The sequence below is a fragment of the Drosophila simulans genome, chromosome 3L, assembly GCF_016746395.2.
Source record: "Drosophila simulans strain w501 chromosome 3L, Prin_Dsim_3.1, whole genome shotgun sequence".
Classification (NCBI taxonomy): Eukaryota; Metazoa; Arthropoda; class Insecta; order Diptera; family Drosophilidae; genus Drosophila; species Drosophila simulans.
In genome coordinates, this window is record NC_052522.2 from 3,945,042 (window position 1) to 3,967,075 (window position 22,034).

At 44.3% G+C, this 22,034-nt stretch overlaps 1 protein-coding gene across 2 annotated transcripts; it reads left to right on the forward strand.

Annotated features, from left to right (window-relative positions):
• The first annotated feature begins 7,932 nt into the window (after nt 1-7,932).
• Nucleotides 7,933-9,257, forward strand: LOC6736697 (MIT domain-containing protein 1). Of its 2 annotated transcripts, none has more exons than XM_016170812.3 (3): nt 7,933-8,475; nt 8,616-8,726; nt 9,006-9,257. In XM_016170812.3, the coding sequence occupies exons 1-3, from the start codon at nt 8,110-8,112 to the stop codon at nt 9,204-9,206; spliced, it is 678 nt and encodes a 225-aa protein (XP_016030311.1). In that variant the 5' UTR covers nt 7,933-8,109; the 3' UTR covers nt 9,207-9,257. The 2 variants fall into 2 exon arrangements, with proteins under 2 accessions (XP_016030311.1, XP_016030312.1); XM_016170813.3 differs by having other exon boundaries at nt 7,934-8,475; nt 8,616-8,821.
• Nucleotides 9,258-22,034: the final 12,777 nt, after the last annotated feature.

A 22,034-nucleotide genomic window follows, 5' to 3' on the forward strand; every position in this document is an offset into this window, starting at 1 on the left:
GGTATATGGGCAATGGAATCGTCGTGGCCGTTATCCAGCAAAACAATCAACAGCGCGCTTTTTAAGCCAAGCCAGATATATATTTTCTAATGCTTTTTTTCTGTAACTTTCCGCATTCACCCTTGTTCTTCACGCTTCGAGCGGTTTATGGTCGCTCGTCCTTTCGCCGCCCCCATCCAGAATTTGGGGTCTGGTTCTGGCTCTGGATATTTCCAAACCAGGCTGGATACATGGCTCCGCTCTGCCATTATTTCGGTTTTCGTTTTTGTTTTTGTCGCCGTCATGTGTCGGACCCACGAGATGTATCTGTGTATCCACAAGTGTGCCAGATATTCTCGGCCGTTGTTGCGCGTGAATTGTCGGCTTGTTTACTATGCCCTTCAAATTATGCACTATCTCAATGGCGGCGGGGGAGAGCCTGAAGATTGCATTAAGATAAATTTAACTGAATCAATTTGCTTAATAGCCAATTGAAGAGCGGGACGAAACAAAAAACAACAGCAGCAGAGCTACAGAAACAAGAACTCGGGCTAAATGAGCGGAATGGAGAACAAAAACAAAGTGAGTGTGTCTCCAGTTTTAGTGTCATTTATTTTAACGTTGATTTCTTCCTATCCATTTATTTACATTGCATACTTCCCAGCTCCATTCGGGCTTTTCCCCACCCAATTTTCCCTCTTTTGGTAATGAAACGTCGTCCAGCTGGCTTAATGCGACTTTTCTCACAGGGAATGAGATACAAAACAACAAGCAAACGGGGCAAAAAAACAAAAAAAAAAAAAACAAAATAAAAACAAGAACGAAGCGAAATGAAATGAAAAAGAAAAACCAACGAAAATTTATAAATCTCCAAAGTGACGCTGAAATTACATAAGCCGCGCGTTACATAAGCCAAGGCGTGGGCGTTCACTCCGCCAATTCCTTTTTTCACAGCCCTGGTCAATTTCAATTTAGCGCCGAACACTGGACACAATTGCAGGTCTAACCCCATTAGAGAGATATGAGCTTGGCCGAAGTGAGGGGACTACCGGGGGTGTAGAGCCCTGCAAATGCCAGGCATTTAAAAGCGGATGTTCCGATTCGCATTTCGCAACGCAATGATAAACTCAGACGGTTCCGGCCAACCACCTGACCTGGCTCGAATGCAGCACCAAGAGTTGACGCTAATACGTTCAAAGCAAGAGCTACGACTCGGGCAGAATAATGGATAAGTCTCTAACGTGAGTAACTTTTGAGTATTACAGATTACTGGGGCAGTGATTTTAAGTCATGGAAAAAGGCAAGATTTAACTCCACTCTTAAGAGACGCATACTAATGCCCCACGTTGGGCGCCACTTTTAAGCAAGCTTGTGTGCTGCTAGTCTGGGGCCTGAAAGGCTTTACACTATATCAGAAATAATACTATAAAATCATTTTATGTTAGATTCTATATTTAGTTGCCTATAATATCCATGTTCCTTAAACTAAATTTTACTCATCACTATCAGAAATGGTGCTTCGCCAGTCAAAGTTTTTGTAATTCAACGGGCGTTACGCATATGTGAGGGTGTGGATCGGAATGGGGTGGGGCCTCACTTGGAGGCCAACCGCCGCCAACTGATTTGCATGACAGCAAAAGGTGCGTAGGCGTGCACGCTCGGAACTTAACAGAATGGAAATTGTAGAGTGGGAAGTGGAAAGCGGAAAAGCGGTCTTATCGGCCTGCGAATCTATTTGGCCTGGTCGGCTCTGACTTCTCCCGCGGTGGTAATTGCTGCGAAGCGCCCATTTTTCGCACGGATCGCTTACGCACATGTCCATAAAAATGGACAGAGATGGAGATAGCACATGGCATCGGCACTCGGAATCGGAATTGGAATTGGAAGTGCTCGCCGCGGGGCAGCTCCACGTATAATGGAGTGGACTGGTAACGCCGCGGTGTGGCATTCAACGTTTAGCGTTCTTCAACCAGTGCAACTAATTATGGGGCGCGTAGCGGATTTTAATTATCGCCCCGTGAGTAGAGGCTCTGCTCAGCTGTTGCCGCTTTCTGGGTAAGGTTCCATCCTGTTCCTGTCCTGTCAGTCAGTTAGTCACTGGGCCCCATCCTGTTCCGATTTAACACTCGGAAAAACATTATCTAGATTTTTAGTATTAAAAGAAAACTTTGTGGGGCAAGCAAATATGTAGAAAAGTTGTAAGGGGATAATGCGGATAGAAATAAGATACCAATTTTTATAACGTCTTTCTAGCGAAAAATTGACCAAAACATGAAAACCAGTTGCCCAAATATGGAATGTCATATATCATTGCACTCGTATTAAAATTTCCCATCAAATGGCATTCCAGCTTCCAAATGTAAAATTTTGACCATTTTTTGCAAAAATGGATGATGTAACCCCTTATCAAAAATGCAAAAATTGGCAAAAATTTTTTTTTTTTCGAAATCAGCTGGAAAGTGATAGGGATTGTTAGCTGTGGTAAATTGATGCGCAAAACGGTGAAACTTTGGCTGTGTGACTATTTTTGACCAAACTATGGCACTCAAAGTCACTTTTATGACAGCCTGTTGTTTTTAGTGCGTTTATCTTTAGAAGACATTGGTTTTCGAGTGTAGGCACGCCCTGAGCGACAGTTACAAACAGCCAGGCGGTGATGGGCCAAGTTGATGGGCTATGGCTATATGGCGCTGGAGATGGCGATGGCGGCAATCGATTGATTGTGGCCAAACACGCAGTGCTGGAGTTGGCCAGGATAAATCAAGCCCCTGACATTTTGTTGGCTAGGCTGGCGTGCGTGAGTTTCGTTAATGCACAAACGGAACCCAGAGAGCAGGAACAAAAACCGAGCCAGAAACAGAAACGGAACGGCACAGAACCAGATACCAGATACCACATACCAAAAACAGAACCCAATCGAATCGGCAACAGGGCCAGCGTTATACTACACTGTATATATATAAAAGCCGATATCCAATTCCCGAAACTCGAGCGACGCGTAATGGACTGAAATCCAATACAGAAATATGCATGACACAGCCAAGCACACACTCAATGCCGAAATACCCAATATATATAGATTCGGGATACGGATTGGGGGACAGACACAGACTCCCACACAGATGTCAAGGAAATATGCGCCGTTTAGTCACAACTGTCAGTTTTCAATTGATTTGTCGATGCGAAGGGGTGGGCCACCCCTAGGATGGCCCCATACCCAATCGCCAATCCCAGTTAGCTTCCATCAAAGCCAACAAAGCAAATGCGAAAACATTAAAGCCATTTTTGGCCTGCAACACAAACACGAAGAGCTATTGACTGTGTTCCTGAATATGCTGAAACAGTCATAAATCTCCGTCAGGGGAGTGAAAACTTTTGGTTTTATATTTAACGATGCTTAGTAAACATCAGCTGCAGTATTTACAGCATAAACCTTGATATTTCAGCTATAAAGCGAAGCAGTTAGAACAAGCGGTTGTTCCATCCAGTTCATAGTTTTCATTAAAACGTTGTAGAAACTTAAAGGATATTTTCCTTAAAGCGAAAGTCTTACCAATTCTTCACTTTTTCACTTACTCCTGGCGCGCTTCGTCACCACGTGGACTGTTAATAATATTTAAACAAAAATATTATTATTTATTGACTCAGATAAATTCCTTTTAATCCTAAAATTCTTTTCAATATCCAACCATCTAGTATTTATGACCTTTCACCCAATAAAAATAAAATATTAATGCAAAATGTATTTATTTATTTATTCACCTTTGTTTACCTTTTGGTAATACAATTACTTAAGCTTCATTGAAGAGGCTTAAAGCCATAAAAAAAGCACATGATGCCTAGTCAACCGTGAGCTGGAGCACAAATAAGAATGTTAGCCACCAAATTTATTCCGCATTTAATATGATAATGTATTTTACAATGTGTTTATTTTTTAAGTAAACACGAAAAAAGTTAGGTTAGGACAGCTTGAAGCGCTAGGATATATAGAAATATATAAATATCAAGTAGCTACGAACTTTAAAATTGATGTAAAAAGGTGTTGTATAGTTCAATATATTCTCATTGAAGTTTGTTAAGCAGGTATATTATTTCCCCATTAAAGTACATGATTTCTGGAACACCTCCAATGAAACACACACATCTTGAACTATTCCAGCAGTAGTGGGCTTCCGGAATATCCAGCCAGTTTCCATTTCAGTTGGCCATGCGCTGTTCCGGTTCGCCGGCACAAACTTCAGCTTTCTGCTTTTTCTGTCCAGTCATGGAGCCGGCGATTTTGGTAGCGTCATTGTTAACATCATCAATTTGTGTGTGCTTAATAGGGAAACTGACGCACAACAAAACCAGGCCAAAGTGGGGATGGCTTCTGGCCAGGATGTAGGCGAAAAGAGGGAGCACCTCAAAGGCCGGGCCATATAAATTGAGTTGCTGCAGAGCAATAAAGCATCTCGAATTGTTTATTACATTTTTGCCACACAGGCGATAAATACGAGAAGTCATAATGTACGGGAGTGTGGGATGCAGTCTGCGAAAATGGCTGAGGAAAAGCGGGAAAATGAAGGCCCTGGGCCAGAAATCAAAACAATTGCACAGCTCAATTCAATCGCTCGAGTTGAGGGACATGTGGGCTGAAAACGACGACGAAGGAGGAGGCGTGGCCACTTACCGCGCTCGCAAGGGGCGCTAAAGTTCATGAGGTTATGATTTTGGCGACCCCTGACCCCCGGGTAAACAGTTACGATTGTGTTACAATTTGCTACATCTGTAAGAGTGTGTGATGTGATGAGGGGCGCAGGCGACGAAGGCGCCTCTTCCTCTTCAAGGAACCCAGGGAGTGGGGTAAAAAGCTCTCGAGGGACTTTTTAGCCAATATAAATTTTGATCCTTCTTGAAAAATGGAAGCAAACATAAATAGCATCAAGTGGAAAACTGAACGTTAACGAACGAACGTGCCAGGGGGCGGGCAGCGGGTGGCGGCGGCAGGAGGGCGTGGCAAGGCTGCTCAGGGGGGCTGTTTTTCCAGAGGGCGACGGGTGACAGCGGCTGTGGCACATCGACGACATAAATGAGTGGCGGGCTGAGCGCACATTTAGCAGCAAACAAACAGATTCGCAAACACACTGAGAAAAAGCCATCGAAAGTCAAGGGTATGCAAGCGCACAAGCTCTCGATGCCAAGAAAAACATGTGTCGAAAGGGCTTAAAGAAGTTTTCACTCGCTACACGGGAAACTATAGTTGCCGCTATCCCTGGGAAAGTAATCCATGGGTAATCGATGTTAGCCATAAGAGAAAAAATAATAACAAATAATTTCTAGATCATTAATTCGGAACTCAGAAATGGCATATCTATAAATAATCACAAGATTATGTACACCTTTAATTATTTTATTTCTTTATTATATCTATACATACTTACTTTCAACACTTAATGATTCTTAGCGACAGTTTCTGGTTTAATTATTCCTCTGTTAGCTGTCCCATTATTTCTCGCAGTGCACTGAGCACACAGTTAGACTGACAAACACGCACTGCGAATGTGTGTGTGAATGTGCGACTGCATACATGTGTTCGTGTGTGTGTGTCTGTGACTGTGACTGTGAAGGACACACATTGTGGGGAGCTGCTCCACATGTGTCTGTGCGTGTGTGAGTGAGGCGGCATGAGTGTGTGTTTGTAATAAAAGCGATGAAAATGGCAGTGGTAGCAACAACAGCAATGACAGCAGAAAGGAAAACGAAATGGCAAAATAAATTGAAAGAGAAACAAATAAAAATCAACGAGAAAGGCTGCAAAAGTGGCGGGCTGAAGAATAAAAAAAAAAAGGAGAAATGGAAGCCAAAAGACGAGGAAGCAGCTAGCAAGCAAATATTGAGCGAAAAGGCAGCAACAATAAAATCGGGCCAACAAATACACACACAGTTAAAGAAAAATAATCGTCGATAAAAAGCTGGCGCCAAGATACCCGTAATATGAGCTAAGCCAAGCTAACCACTGCCCCCTTTTCGGCAAACGATGCCGATGCCGATTCCGACTCCGAATCCGCATCCTATCCTATTGAGCCATCCGCACGGAGTCACCCCAACGTAACCCACCCTGCTGACCCCTAAAACACCCCGAAGTATCCTGGGAACCCCCTGATATGCCCTGATATTCCCTGATACACCCAACACCCAAGAACCCCAACCACTCGAGGCTCGGACAAGTGGCTTGGCACATCACAGCGCATTATTGGGTGACATGTGGATATATCCTTGGATATCCAGAGCTCTAGGCTCGCAGCTTTAGCCCACTTGAGTTTGTGTTTTACAAGATACAATTCCACTAATTCCAAACAAAAAGTTAGTCCTGCGTGGAGGACTCGCAGGAGCATCTCAAGCCCAAGCTCCTCCACTCCATCATGTTGCCCTTAACAAGGTCACTTTCACTTCAAGTTGTCTAATTTACAAATAAAAACACTTTGTTTCCAGCCACGGCAAATTAATTTCCCCATCCGAATGGAGCAGCTCTCAACATGGCTGCATTCCCGATTTAGCCGAGAAGTATGCAATGTTTTTTTAGGATCGTCTTCAGTTTGCTCAGCAAACTATTTGAATCATTTACCGTATATAAAACTTTACTTCAAATTTTGAATGTTACTTTTAAAGTGTGAGAAAGTATAAAAAGTTACTAATAATGATCAAATCAGCTATATTTTTTTACATGTTATTTATAAATAAATAAAATATGATTTTCAGCTTTCGTTTTTATAAAGAAACCTCGAATACCACTAGCTCAGTTAAAATATAACCTGTTTATCCACACATTTAATTTTTTTTTTTGGTTAAATTCCAAATTTTCACTCGTTTTCGATGGTTTTTCGAGCTGTGCTATATTTTTTTGACATTTCACTTAATCGAAGCAAACAAATTGCATAGTCAAATGGCAGCACATCATCACACGCATGTATTAAGCCATATTTATTCGCAATTGGATGAGCTGGGTGCCTGCTTTTTGTGTCGAATCACCCGAAATGACTTTTCTTTCTGCTTAATACGCATTTAAAATGCGAAAAATTTAAGCCCCGCAGTGCGAACTATAAGCTGACGTCACGTTCCCGTTCACAGCTCCCAATGGCTTAAAATTTATGACATAAATAAAAATACGGACTCGGGATGTCCGGAAAAGCCACTCAGCCACCAAACCACCCAGCCAAAAAAAAGAACCCCACCCAATACTCAAAATTACACGAAACGTTTTCGGTTTTTTCCTTGGCTGACTCCGATTGGATTGGATGGCCATGGCAGTCCAGTCCCTCATCCAGATCCATTGGTCACCTGGCGGTTGGAGCCAGAAATGAAAACACAAATAAATTAATATTTGGCTTAGTGAAATTGAATTCGGCTCCATGTTGGCATGTCTGACTGCTGGCTGGCGATAAAACGCTTTCGTTTTCGATTCCACGTAATTGCTCGTAAAGGGAACGTCATCGTGCTACAGTGGAATATGCAAATGTGGGGCATTTTTAATTTGCACATGTTGCAATTGAAAAGTTTGCCACAAAAAAAAAACGGAAGAGGTAAAAATATGTTTGAAAAATGATGCTCAATGAGTATAAAATTAAATTTTTGTGCAAAACAGCTTTAAATTTAAGCCTGCGCTTTTATTTATTTATTTTTGTAATACATATATGTATGTTCAATACAGAGATTTTTTATTAAAATTATTCGTAAATAAACACCAGAGATATACAGTTTCACGGTTAAATCAAATAGTTTTTTATGGGAGTTCTCCGTTAAATTACACACTACCTTTTATTTAACGATAATTATATATAATACTATTCTATTCTAGTAGTTTATTTATTTATTTTAATTATTTATTCAATGATTAAAAAAAACTTCATGCCTTTGTGTCGAAAAGTAACGGTCAGCGAAAGATAATGCCAAATATATACCAACGAATCGGTCTTACTTTCGGAGTTTTCAAACTAGCGCGCTATGGTCACACAACCAGCTGATGGCGTTTTCGAATGTTGCATTCCGTGGCAAAAACAAATTAAATGTGAAAGATCCTCGATCAAAAGATCCTGAACAGCAAGATATTCCCCACTTCGAAGTACTTAACACTCCCCCGCCTGAGATGCCAAGATGAGCAGCGCATTGAACGCCAAGAAGTTACTCATACGCGCCGTGGAATGCGACCAAGTCGGACGGATCTTGGAGGCGCAAACGCTGTACACGGAGGGGATCGCGCAGTTGATGCAGTTCGTCAACGGGGAACCGGACGAAGCCAAGCGTATGGGTTTCCTGACCAGGATCAAGGAGTACATGGATCGAGCGGACGCCATAAAGGCGCGGATCAATGGCAAACTAATGCTCGGCGAGGTGGTTTCCCATGTTTCCATCGACGAAAATGATACGGGTTTCGACTACGATCAGCTCTTCGGGAAATACATGGACGACAAGACCGTCGAGATTATGCTGGAGGAACCCTACATGACGCAGAACTATCAGGTGAGAGAATGATCCTCATGTAATTGTAATATAATAAATATTGTTAATCTTTTATAATGACCTCATACGAGGTTTCATATCATATTAAGATAAGGAATATGATTGTTGAGCCATTGTTTGCATTTTATATTCACTTGCAGTATCAAAATCTAGTAAGATTCTTGGAGCTAGCTGCCACAAATTGCCCAAACCTAAAGTATTTTCGACTGATCACTAAAGAGTACCAGGATGCAAAGAATCCGGATCAGCAGGTAACAAATCTTGAACAGATCAAGGGTGACTTGGAGCGGCGGAACGTGACTGTCTCCATAAAATTCGAAGACTCGCTGCACGATCGAAAAATTTAGTAAGTGTGCAAAATGATAGCGTCAGCAAAATTTTACTTGAAGTGGCGAAGATCGATTGTTTTTTTCTTTTAAAAGGTTAAGGTAGAGCTTAATTTGGCATATTCCCTACCGAAACAATCTATACATCCTATTGAAAACCTATGTATTTATAATATTATCTTATCTTTTCGTTTTTCCTTGCAGCTTAAGCAATGGCTACATAATCAAGATTGGGCGAGGTCTGCACTTCTACAAGGCCGCCAATCCGATGTATTCCATTGGCCTGGTCAACTACAAATTCCGAAAATGCCTCCAAACGGATGTGGATATATGGCGCAACTCCAGCGCAGCATCGTGAAAAGACAGACAATATTGTTTAGTTTTAAGAAATGCAACTTCATTTAGACTGGCTTTGGCCAATTTTATAAAGATTTCATTCAATTTCTACAAAAACGAGCTGCGAGTGTGTTGCAGTCACCCACAATTGCAGATTTTGGGCGGCTATAAATCTGCAGACGCCACGAAGACACCGAAACTAATATATGGACGTGGCCAAAGGGGCGTTCTCCTCCGTTCTCCGTTCTCCGTCCTCCGTTCTGTGCTCTCTGCTGGCTCCGACGATGCCCTGCCAGAAAATGTTTAAAATTCATAACTTTCACGCCACTTGCGGATGCGGAGGCAGCTGCACAGCTGGCGGCCCGTCCTGGCTGCTGTTTTGAATGCCTCTCGCCACTGAGGCAGCCAGCGGGTGGCCACTGCAGTTGCATAAAAGACAGAAGCGGAAGCTCCTGCTTTACCAGCTTCTGTCCGTGTCCTTAAAGCCAGGTCTGCAGCTCGATGGAGGTACAGTTGAGCCTCTGTAGGTGAAACATTGACGCCATTCTGGAAAGCAGCCACTCGAGTATCGCCAGTTACTGGAAAAACTTTTAGAATTACGCACTTCAGCTAGATCATTTCTGTGCTCATTAGCTTTGATTTTTGGATACAGTCCCAGCTCCAGTTGGAGCCAAAGGAGTCGTCCTGTTCCTGTTCCTGTTCCTAATGCCAGTGCCAGGAGACATGTGCGTGGATAATTAGAACTGCGACACAGTTGGCTGCACATCGCAATCGGAATTGGAGGCGAAGTCGGTGTACCCACCTTCTCATCGTGTGTGGGGTATATTTTCAATTTACTTGGTGCCATGCCAGGGATTTATCAACAGATGAAGGCAATTGTTACGCAAAGGCCCGAAATGCGGCGCGATGAGCCGGCCTAATAAATTGCACCAGAGCTAAAATGCTTTGCTCGCTTTTAAATTTTATGGCCCGTAAGAAGGCCTGGGAACAGCAGCAGTAGAAGAGCAAGATGAGTCCCAACCACCCAGCAGGACCCACTGTAACCACCCCTAATTTTGGGTTTAAGCACGTCTAGAGGTCGGAGCCTGCGGGCGACTATGGCCATGGCCATGGGTTTGGGTGTGGGTATGGCTATGGGTATACTCTAGAGTGGGGTGGAGTGGGGATTCCATTTGCCTAAGCTGGCTATTCATTCCCTGGATATTCTAAACAAGCAACAAGGAGATGCTCGGGGCCCAGGATGAACTTATTGAACAATTAGATGGTTCACTTATTTTAGATAAATCTATGAACTAGATGGATCCCGGGGCCTCACCGGCGAATGTTTGCCTACAAATAAGCCACTAACTGACTGAACAACAGACCCGCACTAAGCTGATTCCGGCTTCCCAGGCTTTCCCTTGGCAAGCAACAGTTCCTCGCTGCCCAGCCATGGTTAGGTCCATGTCCATAGGCCACTGGTCCACTGACTCCTTGGTCACAAGTGCACAAGCCTCGGGCGCTGCCTGCCAATTTGTGAGCAATGAATGCAGCAGCGCCAGCGCAGGAAACTACAATATACAATACATAACCATGGAATTAGTTATGGTCCTGGTCGACGGCTTCAGCTTCATCTTCGTCCTGCTCGAGTGCGAGGACACAAAGGGCCCGCCACCCATTACTCCATCTCCATCTTCCTGCGAGGGGGAGGATGTCGAGCAGACACCGCCTGGGGCAGACCAACAGCATAACTAATCCGAATATTTTACTCCCCTCCGCCGAAAAAGACAAGTCCAAGTGGAAGCCACTTTGGTACCCGGTCATCTTTATCTGGGTATGTCCAAATCGGTGGCTTGTGAAAATGGGTTACGCCTAAGATCCGCCTTATCAAGGCATTATTTAATTCCTTTTTCTTTTTTCACTTACGAAACCTAATACAGATTAAAATATTTCGGACACTTATCGAAAGACTCGCTGGTGTCAAGCTGGGCAGACTGTTCCAAGGACTTTAAAGGCCATGCTTAAAGGACATGAAAACACAATAACTTGTTTGCAGCGAAAACAGGAACTCCATAGAAGGCCAACTTATTGAGTTCCTGGGTGAGCAGAAAACCTCCTGTTACTGGGCATAGCAAAGTCGTAATATCGCTGCGAAGGACTCCAACTTGGCCATAACCAGAATGGCGAAAGGAAAAGGCAATAGCTGAAGGAGTCGCGAGGCGATGGAGGAGGAGGGGGTCGCGTTAAGCGGAATGTTTTAGGTTCAGAGCAGCACTTATGACATTACATTTTACGACGGGTGAGCTGGCTGCCTTCTACTTACGTGTGTGCTCTCTATTAATTTGCCATAGCATCCCCCAATCTCTCAGAGCTCCGAGCTCCGTGCTCCAAGCCCCGCCTCCTTGGCTCGATTGTCCTGGCTGGAAAGATTTGTGAAAGCGCCACGTAATTGACTTTGACTTTCACTACGGCCCTTCTTCGCTCGTTTGCTTGAAATTATCATTGGATTTTCGGCAGCGGGATATATGTACATATGTATGGGGAAAACTAGAATTTCCATTGTGTACACATATACTTATGCCGATTTCCCATTAGATGCGTAACTTTGGTCCACCGAAAAAAAAGGGTGGCGTCAACATTTTTTGCTTGTTTTTATTGCTGCCAGCAACATCCACAACAAGCACAATAACAACGGCCAGGCAAACTGGCAAATGTCCCACTTGTTACCAGAAAAGCGAGCGGCGAAAAAAAAACAAGAAAGTGGGCGGGGCCGAGCGACATAGGCGATAGGGAAAATCGGGCCATAACTTTTGTTTTGCTACGTACATAAAATGGCGCCAAGCAACCTATATAGGCCAGACATCAGAAACGAAGCGAAGGCAACGAGAAAGATGGCTGCACTCAGCGAAAAGTCGAGTGGTTCTCGGGGAAATCGAGTAGGAAGGGTTTGAAACATGGTATGAAAGTCACTAAGATACTCAAAGAAAGATCTTATATAATCTAAATATTAATAATATAAATAAAAATTATGTTTAAGTATTTAAGCTATCTAATACTAATAATTTTACTATTATTATCTTTAATTGTGGTACAACTAGGCTTAGATTATTTTGATATATTATATATATTAAAGATTATAAATCTTTTTCGGTACAATATTGAACTATTGCTGTTGCCTTTGATCTTATAAAATAATATTTGTATATTTTAGGAGGCATACCTAAGGCTTAAAATTGTTACTCTTTAAGTTTATACCTATTTTTCTGAGTGCACTGATTTAGGGATGAGACGCAGGAGCACATAAAGTCAAGTGAAACTACTGGCAATAGCAATTGAAATCAAAAACGTGCCATCAACGGTTGTTGTTGCTGCTGATGTTGTTGATGTTGCTGCTAGTGTTGCTGCTGCTGCTGCTGTTGTTGCTGCTGCCATTTCTATTGCTGGCGTTGTTATTGTTGGTGAAAGCATTTCTCCTGCATCAGGAGCCGACCATTATGTAAATTGCGTGAAGGACAAGGGGGCGGGCATGGACCAGCCGGGTGGTTTGGGTGGTTGGACGGCTGGTTGGTTCAGCTGGGTGGTCGAGTTGGGTGTTGCTAGTGGCTGCTGCGGCGACTGCTGCGGTTGACCAGCAACCGCATCATTAACGCTTTGGACAGGCATTAGGAGCGCAATGACAACTGGCTGAGGTCTCAGGCTGTGCGTCCGAAATATGAACTAAAGTGATTTTCAAATTTGCCACACAGCCGTCGTCGTGGCAGGCACTCTAGGAATGGCCATTGTTGCTGCTGCTCCTACTTTCACTATTGTTGCTGCTGCTGTAGCACTTGGTGTTGCTGCTGTGCCTCGTGCCAGATTAAAAGCTGTCACAGACCAAACAAAGGCAACCGCAGCAGCAACACTGGCAGCAACAACAGCAGCAGCAGCAGCACAAAGGATACAAAGCAACACGAGCAGCAGCAACAACAGCAGGCAGTTATTGTCCTCTCTTTGGATTTGCAATGTATGCCGATTTATAATCAATCAATGTCAGCGCAAAATTCGAAATGGGTGGTGCCGCCTACTGCACTGCTAAAAAATGTCGAACACAGAGCACAGTGTACCGGAAATGGAAAAAAGAAGAAGTCCTGGAAAATTAACACGGATGCGAGCGATTGATTTATATGAAGTTGAGATAATGGAACAGGCATGCGGCATTCGAGTTGAAAATAAGTGTGCCACCCCCTCCTTTCAGATTTAAGTATCTTTCAGCACATTTTTCGCGCAGTGCACTTCGCTGGCAGCCTCTTTTTCACTCGCTCCCCCCGGGCGACTACGTGGAACGTATGCTGGAGAAAGAAGGCCTTCATTAGGCCCATAGACGTCACGACAGGACTTCGCCGGGGCCAAAGGCGCGTTATTTATAGTGCGTGTCCTATTAATGCATAATCGACGTCAATCTTGGCATATTAAAGGACTAACGCGGCCTAAGTCGTTTCATATCCCCGGGCTATCTGGCTGATCCTGCCATCTTCTGGCCTGCGTTTAATTCCCCCTCCGACTGGGAAATGGCCATCCCATCTCACCCCTCGTCACGTTTTTTGGCGATTTTAAACCAAAGATAGATGGCCAGAGATATTTTTTGGCAGCCACTGGCTACTGGTTGCCTTGAAAATCCTTTTCGCCATGCTTTCCTTTGGTTAATAGACCGAAATGCGTGTCAAATTCGCCAGCGAATTGATGAACTTGGAAAAGGGTCCGCTGCCAACATGAAATGCATTAGCAGAGATAAAAGCATTTATGAATTTAATGAGGTGGCTCTTAAGAAGTGCTTTAGTTTATTTCTGATTTTACCTGTAAGAAAACACAGCTTTATAGCTTTGAAATAACTACCTGTTTTGAAAACAAATATCCTTCTATTCAAGATAGAATAGTTATATGCTGCAATATCTCGTGCCAATAGATTCTATATAGATCCTTGTATCCTGGGCATATTCCCCCTAATATCTTTATATCTTTACAGCTCCTTCATTAAAATTCGACTCAAAGCTAGATAAGCTACTGTTTCCTGGCGCCAAATCCCAACCGCATTCCTATTCTGGTCTGAAGGAATTTACCTCGGGTCAATTATTTCACTTATTTAGCAGGCCTTAAAATTTCGCCACAAATCCACGCCTCCGCGGAGTCGGATGTTTAATGACCAGGAGACATTGTGACAGCGCTGACAACTCGCTGGAAAAGTGGGAAAATGGTAAATGGAAAAGTGGAAAGTGGGGGAAATGCAGAGATTCAGTGGGCATTAGAGGTAGTAAGTCGCGGGCATAAAAAGCCAAGTTGTAATTTGAGTAATTAAAATTTGACACGATAATCGAATCGCAGGCTTGCGAGTCCTGCCGGCGTAGCAGCCACGCCACGGAGATGTCAACTGGAGCAGGTAGAGGAGATCCAGATCCAGGTCCAGATCCTGGCACGACATCGGCGCCAGCCCTTTCACCCAGATTACAAGTTGAGCGTCCTTAATGCCCCGCACTTTATGTGTATTTGTATATGATTCCTTGTGTGTATATTCGTGTACAGGACCAAGCAGTCAATGTCAAACCACAGACTATTAAATACACACGCAGGCACGCGAAAGTGCTGAAAAACAAAGCCAGCAGATGAGAATGCTGTACACTGAGGAAAAACTATGCATTTAAAACCAGATTAAGCCTCTTAAAAACTATATCATTTCATAGAGTTAGATCGAGGAGTAAAAGTTATTCAGATGCAGAAGGTTATTGAGATTTGAAACCATTGAGTTGTATATAGATTTGTATAAGTATTTCACCTAACTATAGTCTAGTTTTTTTTTGCAGTGCCTTGGAGGCGGCGATGACGATAGCGATGGCGGCGACGGCAGCTTCCATAATTCGCCTGACGACTCCGGGATTCGTGGGGAGTAAAAGCCATTAAAGTAACAACCAGGCACAGCACGTTTTTACGGCGACAAAAGAAGGTTCCTCAGGATGGCTAAAATCGGTTGGCAAAAGTGCGGGTGGTAGGGGTGGCATGGGTGGTATGGTGGAGGGGGTTTTCCGACTCAATCGTAAGCGCAGCAGTCAGCGTCATAAACGACGGCGTCGGCATTTAGAAAGCGCAGATATTCCTGTCAAAACGATAAGCGCGCCTTCTTCGGAGTGAAAAGACAACCAGTCAGCCGAAGGGGGATGGCTTGGATCTGGATGTGGACGAGGAGTATGACTAGCACGAGGATAGGAACAAGTATGAGGATGAGGATGTGACAGTGGATGTGGCTGAGGCTGAGGATTTGAACGCCTGGCAATCGCAGGCAGCGTTTTTATGCGGCATCTTTAAACGCTTTGCGGCATTGTCATTTATGTATCTATTCCAGGAGTCTTTCCTGCATTGGTTAAATGCCTTACGGTAATTTCATTCACTTACGCGCACATAACTTGCAGAACTCACGTATTCCCATTCGGATTCCCATTCGCATTCACATTCGCATTCGCACTTTCTCTGTTTTTCCCCAGCGCGGAGAAAGGGGGCACAAAGTTATGGGCTGGCACATCTCATTCCCGGCCAAATAAAAAGAGAGAAAGGTGCGTAATGACATTCATGTGATAAGCACACGCACACGCCCCCAGGTGAAAAAGTTGGGCGGGGTAGGTGGTTTGGGATGGTTGGAGAAACCAGAGGGCTGCAGCTAATGAGGCAAATTCCCCAAACCCGAAAACACCAAGCCAAATATGTACATAAATCTTTAGCGGAATAGGAAATAAAATATATGGAATGCGGTAGCAGTTGTTGGCCATCGCTGGCCGCAAGAAATATGGATTGCTGCCTAATCACCTAGAGCGTCAAGGAGCGGGGAATGGGCATGGGCATGGGAATGGGACAACTCCTAAGTCGCGCAAATCCCAAAATATTTCACAACTTTATCCCCTTAGGTGGGATTTTTTGCGGGCAAATAACAAAAAATAAAAAAAAGGAGCAGCCAAAAAACAACGCGGCAAACGAGCATCAGTAGCACGTTAATCAAAATGCTGGCGGGGAGCCGGGGGACAAAGTGTCCTGGCCGCCAGATATGGCCATCTTACGGGTATCCCGGCTAGGTATTCACCATGTACCGGAGGAGGCATCGAAGGCGAAGCGAAAATTTTAATGGCTCAATAAAAATGCCATTTGCACAGCGCTCTGCTGGCCCGCAGAAAGTTGGCTTTAAAGGCAATCGGCATGGCATGGCAAGGGCCAACCTCCGGCAGCCGAAAACAAAAGCCAAACAAGGCTTAACACATTTCCCCAAAATGTTTATCTAATCAGCGCAAAGTATCCTGACACCTGAGAAGAGCCAGGAACGACAGGAGCACTACAAAAAAAAATGTGTTCAAAAAGGAGAATTTTAAAATAAGTTTCATTCTCAGTAGAAACTATCTTGAAACTGTGGAAAGTATCTAAAGGATTGAAATCAATGCACAAAGAGCTTTAGGATTATTCATTCTTTAGAGAGCCTTCTTAACATATAGAGCAAGTAAGAAGCTTTCCAAAGAAGAGTTCCCTCTTCAAAATGAAGTTCTCCAACATCAAGGATATTTTTCTCAGTGTATAGGAAAGCCAGGACTCTCGCCAGGAGGCAGCTGTCAGGGCATTAATCTGCAATTGCCCAAGATTTCCGCCTTCCAATCGAATCAAATGTAAATCAGGGGGACTGGGGGAGGCAAGTTGGGAAAAGTGGAAAGTGGTGGCTGGTGGTGGGTGGAGGCCATTTGCTGGCTTTTCCAACGAACTAGTTGCACATCTCGGTGCCCTCACACGTATTTATTTCCTACGATTCTGTTTTTTCTTCAGTTTTGTTTTTTTCAAAAAGGGGCTGTGCCGGGGGCGGGGCATTTATTTTCGCCACCCATTTTGTTTGTGGTGCGCTTTATCAAACAGAAAATTTAAAAAACAAATAACAGCCGAAGAAAACAGCGGCAGTGGCGAGCAGCAACAACAAGAACAACAGACAGACGGGCTGCCATTAATTTTTTATTGGTTCTCCGAAATCCGATTCATGCCTTCCACAAAGATTTCTCAAACATTTAAAAGTGCGAAAAGATCAAAGCGAATTCCAACTTATTGTGTTCCCCGATTTCGCGGCTTAGCCGCAGCGAAGAAATCCATAAATTCCCATTCGACCAGAAGGAAAGAAGGAGCAAACTGGCTTTCTAGTTTCCCCGATGATGTGGCATATTTGCTTGTAAACATTTGACGAGAGCCCAGTTTTCCACGACCACCCACACTTGCTGCGAAAAACTCGGCCATGGAAAATTAAATCAGCCGCTCCTTTCTCCTTTTCGGTTTGCAGTTTTCCGTTTGCAGTTTCCAGTTTTCAGTGCTGAGTTCTCTCGGCTACGTTCAAACTGATATTTTGCTGGCTCTGCCAAACCGCATATCAAACTGTCGACCATTTACCATTGGGTCTACAACGAGGTGCGGCCCGTGCCAAGTGGTTTTTGGCTGCCGTTGTTTTCATAACATTCGAAAGACCCCCTTCCCAGCCCAACCCCTTCCCCTCCCTCCCGCCACACGCTGCACGTACTTGCTGTACACATGGAGCAGGCTCCCCAACCAACCGCCAAGTATCCCCCATCTGGGCAACTTCTGACGCCACTCTGTCTGCCGCGCCACGCCTTGACGGCCTGCATTCGAATAAAAAAATATTCATACGTAGATGCCCTTTTTATTATGCACTCTACACCAGCGGGTGCGAACAGTTTTGTGGTGAACTCTGGCATTTCCCGCTCCCCGGTTTTCCCTCGCAGGCGACTAAAAGTGCGAAGAAAAGCTGATACTGGGGGGTCAATACTAACTACTATTTGGCGCAAAGGTCGCTTGCAATTTGCAAACTTCTGGGAGTCGGGTTATTTTGCTAAGCGAAATTTATTCTCCCTCGCGGTATCTTCGCCAGCTTTAAGTCAATAGAAAAATGCTTGAGGAAATTGATACCGTTTGGAAAGTTTTGCAAAACTTTCGCTCACTTTAAACAGCGTTTTCTCAAACTTAATGTATCATAACTTTTTGAGAAACGCCCTCAAAAGCTTCTAGTTTTGGTTACTTTAGAGCAAATTAAATTTGATTTACTATAGATATCTGATATCATTTCGATCGTTAACCACTTATGAAGTCTTGTTTTCACTAACAGCCCTTTAAGTGCTGTTCTTAACCGCTCAAATTAAAAGTTTTGGACTGGTGACAGCGGTTAGAGCCTTGGTCTTATCAGTTTAGGCCAAGTTCCGCCTCCAAATTGAATCTCCCGTGGGAAGTGAGTCCGATCGCCTGGAGGGTATAGAAAGTTCGATGTGGCAACAAGTGCTATTCATATCCCCAATTGCGGGGAGTGGGGGGGTGCTTAGTACCCGGCGACTTTCCGGGGGCAGGGGCAACCAGCTCCGCTTGTTTACACGTGCCTTTGTTGCTCCGTTGCTGACGCGATGCGTGTGTTCCGGACTCCGGTCTCCGTTCTCCGTACTCCGAATACGGAATGGGGTGAAGGGTAAAGGGGTGTGGGAAAGCCAGGAGTGAGTGCGGTATATGAGCACCGCATGAAGTTTTGCCTACTTGTATTTACATACAAACAAGTGCTGCAGCAGCAGCAGCAGCAACAGCACCGGGGAATTTTCCAGCCCACCTCCCCCTTTTGTTGGCTGACTTTCCCATGAAAAATAAACAAGCGTTTGGCTCCGACAGTCGCCAAGAAGTCTGCGACGGGCCATGGATTTTGCTGTTGCTCTCCGGCTCACCTGGCTGCCCCACAAGGTGGCAGCAGTGTGTTGCAAGGTGCACTGGGAAAAACGTATACTTAATAAATGGTGTTGCAGAAAAGTTGAAGCTGCAAGGTCAGTGGAGTACGAAAAACTTCATTTGGGTGGGAATAGATTTCCAGGGTAGTAACCAAACATTTGTGTCATCCAAAACTGGAGAGTGGGTACTACCTGGACCTATGCGATTTCTATGCCAACTAAAGATTGTGGGTCTAGGATACGCAAGGATACTGCCCTTAATTCGTCATATATCTTCTATAAACTAACCCAACGTGTTACTGGTGAATTTCTCGCAGTGCAGGTCCTTGGGGAGTTGTCAGGATGTTGCCACTGCCTGTATTTTAATAATGCATCGAAATGAAAGTGGCTGTCAACTGGAGATTTGACAGCTGCTTTATGCCGGCGACAAGGATCGATGATGGAATCGCAATGGAAGGTAATAATGCCCATTGGCAACCTGTCAGGTGCGTAGACAGACTTGCCACAGATTATTTCACTTAGCTCCCCGGATAATGTGAGATAATTAGGCGGTGGACTGGAGAGAGGGTAGAGGGATGGAGTCCACGGAATCGTCGACTCATTAGCACATGGCACTCGAGGAATCCCCCGTGGTAGTCCACACTTACTCATAAATGCCATAGATCTTTTCGGGGGCCACCAGCTGGCCCACTTGATGGCATAAACAGATTGCATGGGGCTCGCTTTGAAGTGCGAATTACCCGCGGGGTCAACCGTAACATGCATGTTTGCACATACATATATACCTCTTTATAACTGAACAACAGGGCCGTGAATATGGAAAAGTTGGGGGAAATGGGGAAAAGATGGGGCTTCGGTTTCGCTTTCGGCCGTAATACATCTTGGAAATCTGTTTAATGGGCCGCACGGCCACTTGAGAGGCTTTTTGAAGCTGTTGCTATTTTAATGTGGTCGATATTCTAAATTTAAACAAATAAACAAACATCCACATTGCGCTGCTGTTGAAAGTTTATTGTTGTTAAACCTGTGCAGCAAAACTGTTTGATATTCCTTTTCGTTTGCCCGGTTGAGTAGCCGATAATTTGGCACTTAAAACGTGCGAAATTCATTCACATTTCCATTTCCACTTGATTCATTTTGGCCGGGAAAGCAATCAATGTGAGTGCTTGGTTTATGTTTTTCTTTCATCCCCACCCCCCCAAAACATCCGCCCAGCTTGGCTTTTCCACGCCCCACTTCAGCCACCTCAATCCGGCTAGAAAATCGAAGAAAACTTTTCCTGCGGCTGGAAATCAATATGAGTAATACGAAATAATAATCCACGAGATTCCCGTGGTTTGGGGGCCACTCGAAAGCCAGCCATTCTCGATTTGTGTATAGATTGCTCTTTTTGAAGATGCCAAATAGCTGCGAAGGCGAAGTTATCACTCAATTTATAGGTTTTTCAAGTGCAAATGAGGTGCTGTCAGGCGGGAAATGCTACAAATGCTTCGAGTTATTCGAGTGAATTAAAGTCGGGCAATTTGTAATCTCATATTTTAGATACTATTAATTTTTTAAAATTTCTAGATGCTTTTTCAGTATTTAAAGATTATAAGTAACATTTACTTTTGAACTCGTTCTTCTGGCCACATAAAATAACCCAAGAAACCGCCCAAGTCTGCAAAACACAAATCAATTGCAGTTGCCAACAAACTCAATGGCTAAATAAATTATGGTTTTCGCTTACCGCTATCGACTTCAAACCCGCCATTAATTAACACCAACCCTTTTGGCCAAGGAGCTGAATCGAAATGGCCGCGATTACTCCAGTGTCCAACACCTGTTACCAACAAATAAGGAGCGCAGGGTGGGGTAAACTACCGTCGTCACAGGTCAACAACCAGTTTATTGCTCACGCATTTCATTTCAGAAATCTTCTGGCGTTCCGAAAGTCATCATTATCATCGAGGATGCTGGCACAGATTGGTGGATGGGGATGCTGGAGGTGGAGTCGGAGCCGGAGCTGGTGCCATGCAACTAGTGTCAAGAATCGCATAAATTTCCGATTCCGGGACGCCGAGTGTGCCATTTAATGGCCGGCAAAGGTCACGTTCACACCGCCGTAATGGCTAATGGGCAACGAGCGGGTCCTGACAATTCAGGTAATGTGGATAATTTGCTGTCAATGATGTGGAACGAAGGGGCCCGGCTCTGCGGTCCTCGCTATTTGTTGTCAAACAACACGGCGGCGGCATCATCTCGGCATCTCCTCCTCTTAATAGTCCGTGCTGCATTTTACGGCGCCTATAAATAGGTCCTACTAGATGTTAATGCCTTCCAATAAACGGAGGCTCATGCGGCATGTGGCATGCGGGGCATGGGGCACCCCATCGATTTTTGACAAATCACCGCTTGTCGAGCACAGCCACAAATCCGCGCTGATCGATGATTTGTTGTCTTTGATCTCGGGTGCAAGCCACAGTGGTGTCGAGTGATTAAATCAAATTTTGACAAGGTGTCGACTGGCGGCAGCCCGAGTGTATTTGCCTCTAAGTGTGCCTGAAGTTGAAGATCTTACAGTGGAACTTCATCAAGAGACACTGTATTGGGAGTACTCAAGAAGTCAGATTGGCTAACCATATTAATTTGAAGTAACTAAACTTAGAGTATCTCAACTTGCAAAAGAGTCCAGCGTTGAAATAAACTAAGCATGTCGCTTTATCTCGAGGCTCTACTGTAATGTATCTCAGCTAAATGCAAGCAGTTCACAGCATAAATCAAGCGATGACAACGGGAACAACAACACCGGTAGTCACGCACTAAACTATAACTATAACTACGCGATTACACACAGCGATTAAGTTGCGGTGGGGAGCTGCGCTGCGACTAAACAAACAGGATCCGAGGCGTTTTATGGCTTAGTGCCGAGGGATATGTCAAAAAAGATGCGGGGAAGTCATAGGAAAACATAGTTTCACAACGAAAAACATCGATCGGTGCTCGAAACGAAATCAGACCAAACCGAGCTGGGCCATAAAAAACAATATTTGTTTCCAATACTATTCCCAGCATAGGTCTAAAAATAAGCAAGCCAAACACGCAGGGCAGCGACATCTTCGAGAGAATCGGAGGATCGTGGGCCATAGGATAACCCATTGTTTTATGACCCATTCTCACC